At 43.6% G+C, this 16,404-nt stretch overlaps 1 protein-coding gene across 1 annotated transcript in view; it reads left to right on the top strand.

Annotated features, from left to right (window-relative positions):
* The window catches only part of LOC128017572 (neurexin-2-like), a 341,885-nt gene that overhangs the window by 292,388 nt on the left and 33,093 nt on the right, over positions 1-16,404 (top strand). Inside the window, exons 16-17 of the mRNA XM_052602977.1 lie at positions 6,990-7,163; positions 12,121-12,258. Coding sequence (XP_052458937.1) covers positions 6,990-7,163; positions 12,121-12,258 — 312 coding nt within the window. The remainder of the gene's footprint in view (positions 1-6,989; positions 7,164-12,120; positions 12,259-16,404) is intronic.

Below are 16,404 nucleotides of genomic sequence, written 5' to 3'. Positions count from 1 at the left end.
ACCTCTAACAGTACGGGGTCTCGCTGTTGTTCCCTTTTAAAATCCTCTTCAGGGAACTGCAGCACAAATGTGGAGGAGACAGACTGTTGAACACACTGTGAGGAGGTCGGAGGAGATTGTGGTCCAGTCAGGTTACAGCAAACTGGCTTTGTATCAGTACTGCAGAGGCTGTGATGTACAAAACTGAACGGACTAGACAGACTCACAGGACTCAGATTAGAATGTCTCTTGTCAGAGTGCGGATTACCAAAAGCACTGGAGGAGGTGCTCTGCTCAGTTGGTCTGATGTCAGCAGGGCGACGTGACATTGCATCTGCATTGAGGTGACTGTGGCCATCCTTGTAAATTACAGTCCATTCAAAAGGATCAAGTTCAAGGGCCCAGCGTGCACGGCGACCAGTTCTGTCATTGTCAATCGGTATTTTCCTGAGACCCAGGAGAGGTTTGTGATCAGTTACAATAACAAAGGGCTGTTTGTAAAGGTAGTGGCGAAAATGTCGCACGGCCCAGACAATGGCCCAGAGTTCTCTGTCATATGTTGACCATTTTCTTTCTGCTTTTGTGAGAACATGACTAGCATAAGCAACCACTTTTTCTTGATCCCCTTGCCTCTGAGCAAGCACAGCACCAATTGCAGAGCCTGAAGCATCTGTGTAGAGGGAGAATGGCACAGTGAAGTCAGGGAAAGAAACCACTGGAGGGTTTGTGAGTGCATGTTTCAGATAAGTGAATGCATCCTGACATTGAGAAGTCCATTGGAAAGGTGCATTCTTCTCTGTGAGAGCATGTAGAGGAACACTGTGATGTGCAAAGCTTCGGATGAATTTGCGGTAATATGAACAAAGTCCCAGAAATGCTCTTACTTCTGTAGCTGACCGTGGAGTAGGCCAGTCTTGGACACTTTTCACATTCCGCGGGTCAGGCTGAATGCCGTCTTTGGATACAACATGACCCAGAAACTGTACTTGATCCCTGGCAAAACAGCATTTTGAGGGATTCAGCTTCAGGCCACTTGACTGGAATCTGGAGAGAATTTCTTCCAGGTGCTGGAGATGTTCACTGAAAGAGCGGCTGTAGATGAGGACATCATCCAAATACACTAGACATGTTCTCCATGGGAGGCCACGAAGTACCATTTCCATCAAACGCTGGCATGTGGCTGGAGCGTTGGTGAGACCCATTGGCATAACTTTAAAGTGATAAAGGCCACTACCTGTTGTGAATGCTGTTTTTTCACGGTCTTCTTCCTGCAGCTCGACTTGCCAATAGCCATGTTGTAGGTCCATTGTGGAGAACCAGGCAGAGCCCGACAAAGCATCCAGTGCGTCATCGACTCTCGGAAGAGGGTGGGAATCTTTGATTGTCACTGTATTAAGTTTTCTATAGTCCAGGCAGAAACGCCATGTGCCATTTTTCTTGCGCACCAAAACAACTGGCGCAGCCCAGGGACTGTAGCTTTCTTCAATGACATCTGCCTTTAACAGGTTGTCAACTTGAGTCTGTATTTCAGCTCTCTGTTCTGGTGTCACTCTGTAGGCTCTCTGTTTAATTGGTGTGGCCTCACCAGTGCGGATTTGATGCTTGATGATGCTCGTGCGACCTCTGTCCTCTGAGTGTTTACTGAATACTGCTGAGTATTTCTGAAGCAGTGATTTCAGAGACTGAACTTGGGAAGGGGACAGGTCGCTGTCATTTATCTGGACAGGTGGAGCTATATCATGCACAGGGGAGGTTGCACACCCTGTCCCTTCCCCTGATACGACGTCAACAGATGAAACTGAATGAAACTCACCCAGGTGTTGACCTGAATGCAGCTCAACGTCATCTCGGGAGGGATTTAAGATTCGAACCACAGTAGTACCATTCTGAACCTCACTGAGAGAATGTGCCACAATGATGTCACACAATGGGTTGGGCATGAGAACACCATAATAGTCAGTTGGCATGGGAGAAGCAGGTGTAGCTGCTGACACACAGGCTGTGATGAGAGTTTCACTCATAGCTGGAATCTTAGTGGGCGCTAGCACAGATACATTACAGCAGGCGGCCACTTCATGTCCTTTGGGCAGGAGAGGAATTTTCATGTCCCAAAGTTGCAGCATTTTGTTGTTTATGTCAAGGAGGGCATGGTGTTTCCGTAGAAAATCAAACCCAAGAATGACTGGCTGGCAAGCACCTCTGAGAATTTCAAAGTCCTGTTGCCATACCTGATGTCCAAGTCTGATACCAATCGTTAACTTGCCTAAAATGTCCAGGCACTGTCCATCGACTGAGCGAGCTGGCAGAGAGGAGGGTGTCATGGGGCGTTTTTTCAATGCTGGGTGAGAGTTACGAAAATCTTCGCTCACAATGGAAACAGTAGAACCAGAGTCAATTAAAGTGCACACTTCAATGCCCTCAACAATAGCCAAGATTGTAGAAGAGACAGAATCATCAGAGTGTGAGTCATTTTTGTCAGGCATTAACTTGGGAAAATCCTTTTGGGGCAGTGAGACAGTAGCTGATGTTTGCCCCTCAACAGCAGCTAATGGAAGTTTCCCTGACGGTTGGAATCAGAGTGCGAATATCGTTCAGGAGACTTGAAGCGAACACTACCTCTAGCATGTGGACTGGCATCCCTGTTTCCCTGTGGAGCAGGACTAGGGCTGCGTCTGTATCTGTTCGTATCATCCTTGTCATGGCGACCATACCTGGAGTACTGATAGGACTGGCGTGAGGGAGAGCGATGACGGTCACGTCTGTCATTGTCATGCCATTGACGGTCTCTCTGAGTAACAGGGGAAGGAGGACAACGGTCATAGCAGGACCCTGGATCACGACCATGATACTGCTCAGGTGAGTAATTGTCTCTGCGGTGTTGTCTGTTATAATAGGGTTGTGGAGAGACACTGCGTGCACTGTATCGAGCATCATCAGAGGAAAACCTTTCAGTTTGGGAGTCCAGACGCTGAGCTAGGTGGCTGTGTTTCTCTCTTAATAGGTGTACTTCACTTTGTAAACTGTTGACAGTAAGAGTCAGCTGCTCAACTGCATGCAGAAGCTTATCATCAGTAGATTTAGGACGAACCATAGCTACCTGCTCTGAAGCGTGAGAGTGTGGAGACCCTACAGTTGTCAGTTGGAGTGCTGCACGCGCCCTCTCACACCGGCTGGCGATACGCAGGGCATCCTCAAGATCCTCTGCACCCATCTCATGGACTTTTGACTGAAGATTTGGGTCCAAGCCAGCAACAAAGCGGCGAAATTTTTCACCTTCCAGTGCATTGTGGTCATAGTTTGGAAAGGCTTCTAATACAAGACGAGTGATGTCAGCACTGTACACATCCAAACTTTCACCTGGTCGACGAGGTCGAGCATTCACATGTGTCTGGAAGAATGGCAGGGAGTATATTGGTCCAAAAACGTCCCTGAGTTTCTCCTTTACTGAATCATAGTCCTTCTGGATAGAAGAAGGAAGGCTGTCCCAATACAGAAATGCAGCATCTGCTAGGCGAGTAGGGAGGACAGAAGCCATCACCGTATACAGATCTGTATCAGTTGAACTCATAGCCTGCACTGCCACTTCAAAACGTCGAGACCAACTTGTGAATGATTCAGTCCCATCTCCTTTAAAAGCAGGTGGAAGATCAATTTTTAGGGCACTGGAGACAGCACATGTGGCTAGAGAAACAGCACCTGTTGATGTAACGTTAGCATCGCGCCGTCGTCGCGTGGGGGAAGACTGCAGCCCAGTTTCACTTTCATCAGCCGACATGGTGACAAAATATCCAGTCCCAAAACTCACAAAAAGCACGTAAAGTGGAAAAATAAATAAGTAAACAAATACCGCAATAGTCCCTTAATATCTCCACAGTAGTTGTTAGTAAATCCACTGTTCACAAAGAGTGTAAAATCCAGATAGCGCACAAAAAAAAAAATGACCGCATCCACAGTTCGTAGGAATAAAACCACCAAAATAACACCACACTGCCACCAAATGTAACGTGAGGGTTCGTTATGTGGTGGTAGATCACTCTTTATAATAATGAACAGCAGAATGGAGACAGAAGACTTCAGTCAAGCGGCACTTTTACTGAACACCGTCACAACAACAACACTTCCTTCCACACGGCCTTTCACGTGACATCACTAACCAATCAGAAGCAAGGACTTAGACTGAGATAAACGTGAGTGAATCAGATAGGCAGATTCAGCAGAATATCCTTACTGCATTAAATATGTAAACACATAAAGGTGTAAATAATTAACTGACTAAACATTGTAAATATACTTCTAGTATATTAACTCAAATATAAATCATATTAAATTCTAAACATTACAACTTTCCAACATGAAATATGACCTCCACTTCTAAACCTTACACACCTATGGGATGAACACACTCTACACAAAAACAAACATGTGTGTGCGTGCGTGTGTTTGTGTGTGTGTGTGTGTGTGTGTAAGAGGGAGAAAGTGTTTGAGTGAGTAAAAAAAAATATATATATTAGGGGTGTAACGGTTCACAAAATTCACGGTTTGGTTCGATACGATTCACTGGTGTCACAGTTCGGTTCGGTTCGGTACGTTTTAGATACAGCAAAAAGAAAAAATTGTGCTTGGGGGGGCACCAAAAATCATCACAATAGGCTACTAGTATGAATAACAAATACAATATTTCTAAAAGCATGTAAATATACAAAAGCAATACAAAAGCAATATAGGCCTAGACCAAATTAGTCGAGAAAAAGGTGAATCTCTGTGCCAGTCTCCCTCTGGTGCCCCCCCTTCCCCACCTCCCAGTGGTCTGTTCGATTATGCCTCAATCAATGTCAAATTTGGCAGACACCGACCTCAGACATGGCCTGGAAAAGGCACCAAGAGTCGGGGGCGGGAAAAAGAGAGAAGAAGAGACAGCGGGATGATGCTCGCGCGTAGCTTGCAGGTAAGACAATGTTTTAAATAAAAAATGTTAGTTTTAAAAGAACGGCGTTAGGTAACGACGTTCTTTTTCAGTAACGGGGTAATCTAACTAATTACTTTTCCCGTCGTTACAACGCCGTTAACGTTACTGAATGTTAAATGCGGTGCGTTACTATGCATTGATTTAATAAACTATGCAATCCGAACGAGTGAGGAGGTGGGTTAAAAACGAGATACGTCACCTGTACGGAACATCGCTTTGTACGGAACATGGTTAGTCTACGTTACTGAGTGAGCGAGCGCCTGACTGAGTAGCCTAACATAAACATATAAGCTCGTGGGTGTCAGGGGCGTTGCCTGTTACGTCGTTTGGGTTATTGGGCTACCTTGTTGAACGCATCTCATTATATTTCACAATTTTTTATTTATTTTCCAAATATAATTAATAATGCGTACCGCGTACCGAACCGAAAGCCTCGTACCGAACGGTTCAATACGAATACGCGTATCGTTACACCCCTAATATATATATATATATATATATATATATATATATATATATATATATATATCTGTTGTGCTATTTAAATTGCTCAAAAGAGTATAGTCTTTTATTAATATTGTTTTCTTTATAAATCCACTAGGAATACACAGGAGAATCACACACACACACACACACACAAGGGGAAGACCAATACTGAACATAAGAGGGAGTATGAATGATGAGTGACAGCTGCCAATCATTAGTAACCATAGAAACACACCAGGACTGATCAGAAACTACACAGAACTGAAGGAAGCAGAACTGGAACAACTAGAGCTAGAAATAACTCAAACTGAGACAGAAATTCATGAATCTACATATTTAGACATATATATTATATATATATATAAAAGAATGGCAAAACAACAAAATTACTAAAACTTCAGTTAAAATTAACTTAAAATAAAATAATGAAAACTATCAAAGAGATTTAAAATATTAACTGAAATAATATATATTTAAAAATAAACCTTTTTTGTTTTTTCTTTTTCTTCACTTCTGCTAGTTGCTAAGGCATCATTTGTCTTTCAGTTAGTTTGACTTGATGTACTAAAATAACTCAAATTAAATTGAAAATGATTTAAAATGCAAAAAAAAAAAAAAAAAAAGTAAAAGTAAAATGAATTCCAGATATAAATGAGAACTAATAACAATGTTTTACTCTAATGTTAGTCTCCGTGTAAACGGATCGTGTGTTTGCTAACGCGTCTGATAGACACAGAGACAGTGCTTTTCTGTTTTTGGAGGTCGATGGCCCAGATTTTCTGCAGATAAGATGTGAGATCTGACGTTCTGAGAGTGAACAGACAGTGTGAATCATGCAGAAGACACACACACACACACACACACTGTTAAACTGAGCTCTCTGTCTGAGGAGACACACAGAGAAACCCTCATTAAATGCTCTTTCATCCGTTTATTCCTGACACCTCGTGTGTGAATTATTGATAGATGTTTCTCATCGTTCAGCTCACACTGAACTAATAGATTACAAATGATGAAGAGCACAAGATACACAGCACTAGATAGACAGCACTCCAGTCCATCAGTGAACATCTGGAGAAGACAAAAGCTGAAACACATCCAGCATTAAGATGATTTTAACTCAAACACATAGAGTCTATAATCCATAATAACACGTTTTCACTGGAGGATGTGTTATTATGGATTATGGACTACTATGGATTGTATTTTATTGTGTTAAAAAGTGGCATCACGTTGTCATCGCATCTGCTTGTTTTAATCTTGCACATGAGTGTGTTATATCTCAAAGGGCTTTTAATATGAATATCATCTGACTCACATCTCTGAAAGATGCAGCAGAAGCTGTTAAATGAGTTTGAGAAGGTCTGATTCAGAACGGCTCCTGATAAAGTGAAGTACAATCTTCTATGATGCAGAAGAGTCATGATTCTGGAGTTTCTCTCGTGGGATCCAGTCAGCGCTCTGGTGTTCATCAGTTTCAGCAGACTGTGAACAGATCTAGATCTTCAGCACAAGATGTGATAACTGAGATCTGATGAGGTGTCCTGTCGCCCCGCAGGAGAGCTGTATATCGGTGGAGTAGCGAGGAGCATGTACAGCAGTCTGCCGAAGCTGATCGCGTCCCGGGACGGTTACCAGGGCTGCCTGGCCTCCGTGGACCTGAACGGCCGACTGCCAGACCTGCTCGCAGACGCCCTCCACAGAGTCGGCCAGGTGGAGCGAGGATGTGACGGTCAGCACACGCACACACACGCGCACACAGACACACACGCACACACACACACAGAGACACACACACACACACAGAGACACACACACACAGACACGCGCACACAGAGACACACACGCATGCGCACACACACACAGAGACACACACACACGCACACACACACAGACAGACACAGACACACACACACACAGACTCACACACACACACACACACAGAGACACACACACACACACACAGAGACACACGCACACAGACACACACACACGCGCGCGCGCACACACACAGACACACACACACGCACACTCACACACACACACGCACGCACAGACACACACACACACACACACACACACACACACACACACAGACTCACACACACACACACACTCACACACACACACGCACGCACAGACTCACACACACACACACACACGCACACAGACACACACACGCACACTCACACACACACACGCACACACAGACTCACGCACACACGCACACACACGCGCACACAGACACACACGCACACACACACACAGACACACAGACACACACACACGCACACACGTGACACACACGCACACACACACACAGACACACAGACACACACACACACACACACGTGACACACACGTGACACACATCAGCACACGTACCTCAGCAGCTCTGTATGGAAGCTTGTTTCCACCACAGGATAAAGGATACAATTATAATGAAGTTAATTGTGATGTTTTCTCACAATTCTGACTTTTTCTTAATTTATACTTAACAAATCCCCCCCCCCCCCGCCTCCATTTCAGGAGATGTCTGAAAACATAGATTTATGAGATATAAACTTCCGATTGTGAGAAAGAGGAGAATTGTAACAAAAGTAGCTTTTTTTGTACAAAAAACAAGTAAACAAAAAAACAGCAAAAGAAGTGTGTGTGTGAGAGAGAGAGAGAGAGAGAGAGAGAGAGACTGTCATGAGCACAATTAAGCTGAACCCGGAGCAGGACCTGAACCCGGAGCTGGAGATGAACCCGGAGATGAACCTGGAGCTCAAGCTGAACCCGGAGCTGGAGCTGAACCCGGAGCTGGAGATGAACCCGGAGCTGGAGATGAACCCGGAGCTGGAGCTGAACCCGGAGCTGGAGCTGAACCCGGAGCTGAACCCAGAGTGATTACTGAATGCTTGGAGCACGGAGGGAAACTGTTGCCGCTCCACTCCGCTCACATAAACTGCACCTGGAAGGATATAATCATAATGAAATCGATTTTAATTCCGTTTCCCTGTAGTTTGCGGTGTTGTCTGCCGCTTCAGTAGTTTGTTCAGCTGCTCTTAACCACAGCAGAAGACATTGAGTTTGAGAAGGTCAGCTCATTTTCTGCATTCAGTGTCTGAACTTGAACAAAACATCTTTGGATTGTTTCACTTCTTTAATATTTATACATTCAGGATTGTTGAATATATTCGTAAACATATTAGCATAAAGCATGCATAATAAATGCTTATATCTCCATATCTATGACTGAAGGTTGGGTTTATGGCGGCGTTACGAACCGCTGACACCAGCAACATACGGTAGAGTGTGAACCCTGTCCCAAACACGGCTGAAGAGCTGCACCTCTCTCGGCAGACCGCAGGTCTCTTTCCAGCGTATGAATCATAGTGTCAGATTAGATCACTTAGCGTCCAGAAGGACTGAGAACATTCACTGACAAATGATCCATTCCATAATTTATGTAAGATGATCATGATAATCATAATAGGGAAAGTTAAAACCATTGTGTGGCTCAGATGTCTGATGTCTCTAAAGATCTCAGAACAGAACCAGCACTTTTGCTGAAGTCTCAAACTGATGATATTAGAGGAGCTAGAACATGTATGATCACGTTGGGTTAATGTGATCAGATTGTCTGGAGCTGGTAAGATCTGCTGAAGTTACTGAAGTGTTGAAGTCAGGAACAGACCGCATGTGTCGTGCTGAAACATCAGTCCAGACACAGATGGTGTTCTTCACATCTCGAAGGTTTGGGTCTAATATCTCAGTTATGTCAGAAATAATTGCCCTAAAATAGAATATTTTGGAATTTCCTGTGGTCTGGAGTAAATGGGAAGTGATATACTCTCTATATCACAACATGTACTATGATGATTATCAGAATATTTTAGGGTAAAATATATATGTAATATATATATTACATGAGATGTTATTTTTTCTATTCATATAGGCCTACATAAAAATACAGTTTAGAATTTGTTTGTAATTTTCTTGTAATTAACATTAAATAGGCTAAAAACAAGCTAAATAATCTGCATGATTAATTGGAACAAACAGTGTGACCTTGCATTTGTGTATGCAGCACCCCATGGCCTTGACTTCAGCTCAGGAATGGATCTGTTATCTAGGCCTACTGTATTTGTGTTTAGATCTGCTCCTGCTGCGCAACAGATGCACAGCTCCGTTCAGCGACGCTTGACGTCACACATTCAAGAGAAACCAGAATGCGGTTTGAAGCTCAAAGTGGGCGGAGCCATCCAGCTGATCTTGGAAGCACATCACTCCCGAACATTAGAGAATGGGCAAACAGGCGGGAGCTGGTAGCTGAAACTACACCGATCTGACGTCAGGCTGATGATACACAGGGCTTTCACACTGAGAACTGATCACTGGTGTATCTGGATACTGTAGATCAGTCGTGGGCCCTGTGTCTCATCTGGTCGCCTGTTGGCAGCAAAAAGTTGCCTGCTGTATCATCAGCTTTTGTTCATCTTAATGCCGTACTTATGATACGGTTTCATGTTTTCCTTGGTCTTAGGAGTGTTAAAAGCTGTTTGTGCATACAGAACATCCCTAAAGTCGCAAAGATTAAAGTCTCAAACCCAAAGAGAGATTCATCCACGCCCTCCTCCTGTTTAAACACGCCCCCACATGTCTACATCACTGTGTGGGAAGATATACACGCAAAGAAAGAAGGCGTAACCTTTATTCTCTCTGTTGTCCCGCTGTCATGTCGTGGAGACGCGCGTGTTTCACTGTGAAAGAGAAACTTCTTTGTTTGGACACAACTAGAGATCAGTGATTGTATTTACAACACTGTTCCAGAGCCGTCCAACCCAAATATTCAGATGTGTGCAGCGCATTTTACAGAGGACTGTTTCCTGATCCTGGTGAGGGACGTAATATATCTGACACACGCCAATCACAACACACTGGAGATCTGACCAATCAGAGCACACCTCGCTCTTCAGGACGATGAGCTTTGTTAAAATAGATGTGTTTCAGGAGATGGAGCATCGAGAAGAAACAACAATGTACAGTATGTGGAACATTTCATTACACCAAATACACAAAATAATGTTCTTTTTAGCAACTTTGTAAATTAGCATATGTTGTACAGCTAAGTTACTAGAATGATGTATGACTTCTCTTCAAACAGCGTGGGCTACAATATTAGCTATGTTAAGCTGTTATTAAACTAGAGGAACTAATCTTCAACAGCAGATACAAATGTTCCATTAATATCTATTATCTTCAACATCCTTGAAGAATATAAAGAAAATACTGTTTAGGTTTGTTGTGATAAAAATATACAAAAATCTCACAACACTTGTAATGTATTTCACAATATCAATTATGCATGAGTGTGCACAGGATTGAAAATATACAATAATGAATAAAACGTAGAGCTGATGTGTGTATGGTGTGTGTGAGGGATGTAGTGTTGATGCATGTGATCGTCTGTGTGTGTGTGTGTGTGTGTGTGTGTGTGTTAATCGCTGGCTTCATTGTGATGTTAATGTAATGCGGGATCATACTGTATCAGCGGCGCTGGATCTGTGTCTGTAATGTGCTGGTGTTGGTGGAATAGGCGTCTGTGATATTGTGTGTGTGATTTCCCCACGGACCCCGTCTCATTTCACTCGTGTCTCTGCAGAACAACATTATTAGGCCTCACATTCATCCTTCATCAGACGCTGCTCAGCGCTCGACACCGGCAGATATTAAACACAGGGAGCCGTCTGTGTCTCGTGGAGCTCACTTGGGTTTGTGTTCGGTCACAGACATGACGGAGAAGCAGAGGTGTGTTCAGAAGAGACTGGATGTGTCTTCAGCTCAAATCAATCCAGTTAATCAGAAGATAAAACCGCTGTCAGCAGAGATTACTGGAAACACTTGGGACTCATTGATCACATCATTTTACACTGTATTTGCCCTGTTTTGTAATTATTTTACATTTACTAGCAGTTTTAACGTAAATCATGTGCTGCTTTTTCAGGCACTGATCTAAGATACATAATTGAGGCAATAGTTGAGCTAAAGATGATAGATATCTGTAGAAACACAACTCAACACACCTGGACTGTTGAGAGACTGCACAACTTAAACACTGAAATGAAGTGAAAATTGATTTCATTAAACAGAAAATAATGAATTACAGATATACTCACAATTAGTATTACTATTATTGTTTTAAACTTGAAGAGCCATGTTCAAACAGCTTACACACACACACACACACACTCTCTCTCAGACACACACACACACACACACACACACGTTTACAGCTTGGTTCAAAAGTGGTTTTGGTCTATATAGCTAATTCTGCCATTCATGACAATTGTGAGGGGGTGAATTATAAAAAAATCAGTTTAAATGATGTTAAGCCTTAAGGTTTTGCATAATTAAGGGCGTGGCCACTTGAGTGACAGGTGGATTGCCGCTGCTGTCACCACTGTCGAGCTCTGTGGGCGTGGTTTCAGTAACCAGCTCCCGCCTTTTTGCCCATTTTCATTTTCCAGGATTATCCAAGATGGCGACGGCCGGCTCCGCCCACTTGAGCTTCAGAATGTCTGATCAGGAGTCTATGGGTGCCGTCACGTCCACTACGTTTTTATACAGTCTGTGGTTAGCTCTCATGGTGTAAACACACTGAACCACTCCGAGTGACCGTGTGTGTGTGTGTGTGTGTGCAGGACCCAGCACCACCTGTACGGAGGACTCGTGTCATCATCAGGGGGTGTGTCTGCAGCAGTGGGAGGGCTTCTCGTGCGACTGCACCATGACGTCATACGGGGGAACACACTGCAGCGATCGTGAGTACACACACCCACGCACACACCACACACACACACACACACACATACACCACACACACACACACCACACCACACACACACACCACACACACACACACACACACACACCACACACACACACACATACACCACACACACACACACACACCAAACACCACACATATATATATATTTATATATATTTTTCTTTTTTACATTTATTTACACTCTTGCATTAAGAAGCTTCAGATTCATCTAAAGCCACACTCAAAAGAGGAATACATATAGCACTACATATAGTATTATATTTTTATTGTACTTTATATTTCCATGGCATCCTTAACAGTGCAAATAATTTCAAAGCATCATGAAAATCATGATGATAGTACGTGTGTGTGTGTGTGTGTGTGTGTGTGTGTGTGAATATAATGGCTGCTCGTGTGTTTAGTAAGCAGTGTCAGTGCTGCGGTGTGTTTGTTCTGTTCTGAGTGTTGTTCAAACACAGAAGTGTGAGACAGATCCACTGTGGAGACGTTATAAATCAGAAGCACACAGCATCTGTGTGTGTGTGTGTGTGTCTTCATTATCTGTTCCTGCGTGTAATTTGATGTTAATTTCATCTCTTCTCTTAATTGGCTGATTTATTGTGGTGATTAATTGGTTTTTCGAGCTCTCTCTGCTGGTTTAGTTGCTTTAATTAATGGCTAAGTGAAATGCAGACGCACTGGAGCGTTAGCATCCGACCTGGAGTCGCTCCACTTCCTGTTTCCTGTAGATCTGCAGCTGATCTGCTGGTCTTAATGAACATGTCTCTGGTGTTCGGACCAGGTTATGTGTCCACTTAGTGTTAATGGTTCGGTCAGTCAAGAAGGGTTTAACACAGTGTTAGCTGGTTACTAGATGTCAGTGAAAGAACAGGCTGAAGGGGAAGCCTTCAGAGAAGAGTCTGTGTGTTTGACGAGGAACAGCGCCGCTCACTTCCTGTTTCTCCACCATCATTCAGCTTCCTCTCGTTTATTCCCTCGTGTTTCACTCGTTTCTCTGCTGGGACACAGACTTCAGTGTGTGTTTCTCCATGACCTGAGAAGTCCAGAACACACTGCTGCTGTTAGTCGTGATGGACGCGTCGTTCAAAGGAATAACACACACACACACACTCACTCACACACTCACACACTTACTCACACACACACACACACACACACACACACACACACAGACATGCATGCACGCACGCACGCACACACACACACACACACACACTCACACACACACACACACGCACACACACACACACACACACACTCACACACACACACACACACACACACACACACACACACACACACACACAGACATGCACGCACGCACGCACGCACACACACACACACACACTCACACACACACACACACAGACACGCACACACAGACACACACACACACACTTACTCACACACACACACACAGACACGCACACACAGACACACACACACACACTTACTCACACACACACACACACACACACAGGGTCTCCTTTTATTTGGTCAGTTTGGCTGTGAATACAGAATTCCGTGCTGAAAGATTTGTGTGTTTTCATCTGCAGCTGCGACACACAAACACACACACACACGCTAATTTACATGTAAATGAGGTCATCCCGAAGGCTTCTATTAAATACTCGGTGGTGTTTTTCAGTGAATCAGTATGCAGTGATAACCGTTGCAGACTGCAGGGTCTCTCTGAATCCTCCTCACAGTTATTGTGTGTTCTCATCAGAACTGTTGTGAATGTGAGAGTGTTGTCAGACTCAGATCACAGCTGATCACTGGACAGCACAGTCGGGTGACTCGTGGAGAGATGAACTCATTCAGTAATTAGCCGACTGATGGCTTCTTAATGACAGTATGTGTGAAAGAGCAATTAATGTCAGGAGTGATCATCATCATCATCATCATCATCATCATGAGTGCTATCAGAGAAACAGACTGAAGGACAGAGAAACAATACAGGGTCACTGACGCTTAGCTAAGCCCCGCTCAATCAGATAAGCTCCACCCCCTTGATAAGCCCCACCCACATTATAAGCACCCATATATATATATATATATAGTGTGTGTGTGTGTGTGTTAAATTCATAAATAGTGAGGAACGCCACGGTATGAAATGCCGCAGATGTGTAATCCACTGTTTTATAGACGAGGGTGAAAATGAGAGTTTTCATCTGATTGGAGCCCAATTACAGGAGGGTAAAATGACTTCAGAAAGATGGCAGCATTAATATTTCATTTTTTTGTAAACACAGATTGGAAGGTCTGTTAGTAAAATCTGACTTTTTTCTGGCTGCTCTACATCAGTCTGAAGGACACTACATCAGTCTCACTCTCAAACCCATGTGTGACTGAGCCCTGGAGACGAGTGTGTGCTGGAGACGAGTGTGTGCTGGAGACGAGTGTGTGTTCACTACGGTGTGTGACTGAGCTCTGGAGACGAGTGTGTGTTCACTACGGTGTGTGACTGAGCTCTGGAGACGAGTGTGTGCTGGAGACGAGTGTGTGTTCGCTACGGTGTGTGACTGAGCCCTGGAGACGAGTGTGTGTTCACTACGGTGTGTGACTGAGCTCTGGAGACGAGTGTGTGCTGGAGACGAGTGTGTGTTCGCTACGGTGTGTGACTGAGCCCTGGAGACGAGTGTGTGTTCACTACGTTGTGTGTAAAAAAACATTTCAACACCTATAGTCTTAATAATACGTCTTTATTGTCTGCATAAATACTTGTTTCATGTTGTAATTTAGTTTTAACCGCCGGTTCATACGTATAAGGATGTTTGGAAAGTTCATCACACAAATACTGCCTGAGGAAACCGTCTGAACACTGCTGCAATCTAGATCTGACAATAGAGCGTCAGGGAGAAGATCCTCGTCAAGTTGCTCTTTCTGAAGTTTTTCTTTCAAGCCTTTGACTTGACATTAATAATGAGTGTAGAGAGCTGGATCTTTGAATAGGGGATGACGGTGAGGAGTCCGGGTCTTGATGAAGGGGTTTAATTCATGAGGCATGAAGCTGTGCGGTGCTCCGGATCAACCTTTAGCTGACCTCAGCGAGAGAGAGCCAGATCTCATTGGCTCATTATCTCCTCCTGTGATGAAATCTGTCCTCGGAGGCAAATCAGATCAAAAACTCCCATGAGCCCAAGAGGAGAACGCTCCGAGATGTGAGAACAGAAATAATGTGCCTTCAGGTGATTCTGATTGGGAAAACATGGACATGTTGGGCAGTTTCATGCAAATGTCTCTGTTTTTCAATTCCTGGCAAACACTAAAAGTATTTTATAGTGCTAATGCAACAGAACAAGCTTTAGATGTGAGATTGCTGTTTTATATATGTGATTCCCTTGCTCTTTATGTGTTTTCTTTTGCATCATCACCTCAGTAACGTTCATGTGCGCTTAAAGAAACAGTTAACTGAAAAAAAAAAGAATAGGATTTGCCGTGAATGTGCTCACCCTCAAGTCACCCACACCAGAAGTGTGTTTCTTCATCAGGTTTGTAGAAGTGTAGCACTGCATCAGTGTCTCATCAATGGATGCTCTGCAGTGAATGGGTGCCGTCAGAATGAGAGTCTGATAAAAACATCCCAATAATCCACAGCACTCCAGTCCATCCGTGAACATCTGGAGAAGACACAAGATGAAACACATCCAGCATTAAGATGCTTTTAACTCTAATACATACACTGTAAAAAATGACAGATTTCAAGGGTAAAAAACTGTAAAAATGCTTTAGTATATATACAGCTGCTATAATTCTGGCAACCACAGCTGCTGTTTTTTTTACTGTATATTTTACGGAATTTTTTTACAGTCTATAATCCATAATAACACTTCCTCTAGTGAAAGAGTGTTCTGGTCTGAATCAGGAGAGAAATCAAGCAGATCAAGCAGCGTTTAAACAGATCTAAACTAATATGAGACAACAGGAAATGCACGTCTTCACTGGAGGAAGTGTTATTATGGATTGAAGACTCATATTTGAGTTAAAAACATCTTTTATCGACTGTTTGGACCCTTATTCTGACGGCACCCATTCACTGCAGAGCATCCATCGATGAGACACTGATGCAGTGCTACATTTAGACAAATCTGACTAACTCATCAACATATGGGATGGCCTGAGGGTGAGGATA

This window comes from Carassius gibelio, chromosome A7 (assembly GCF_023724105.1).
Source record: "Carassius gibelio isolate Cgi1373 ecotype wild population from Czech Republic chromosome A7, carGib1.2-hapl.c, whole genome shotgun sequence".
Classification (NCBI taxonomy): domain Eukaryota; kingdom Metazoa; phylum Chordata; class Actinopteri; order Cypriniformes; family Cyprinidae; genus Carassius; species Carassius gibelio.
This window is presented reverse-complemented; position numbering and strand designations above follow the sequence as displayed.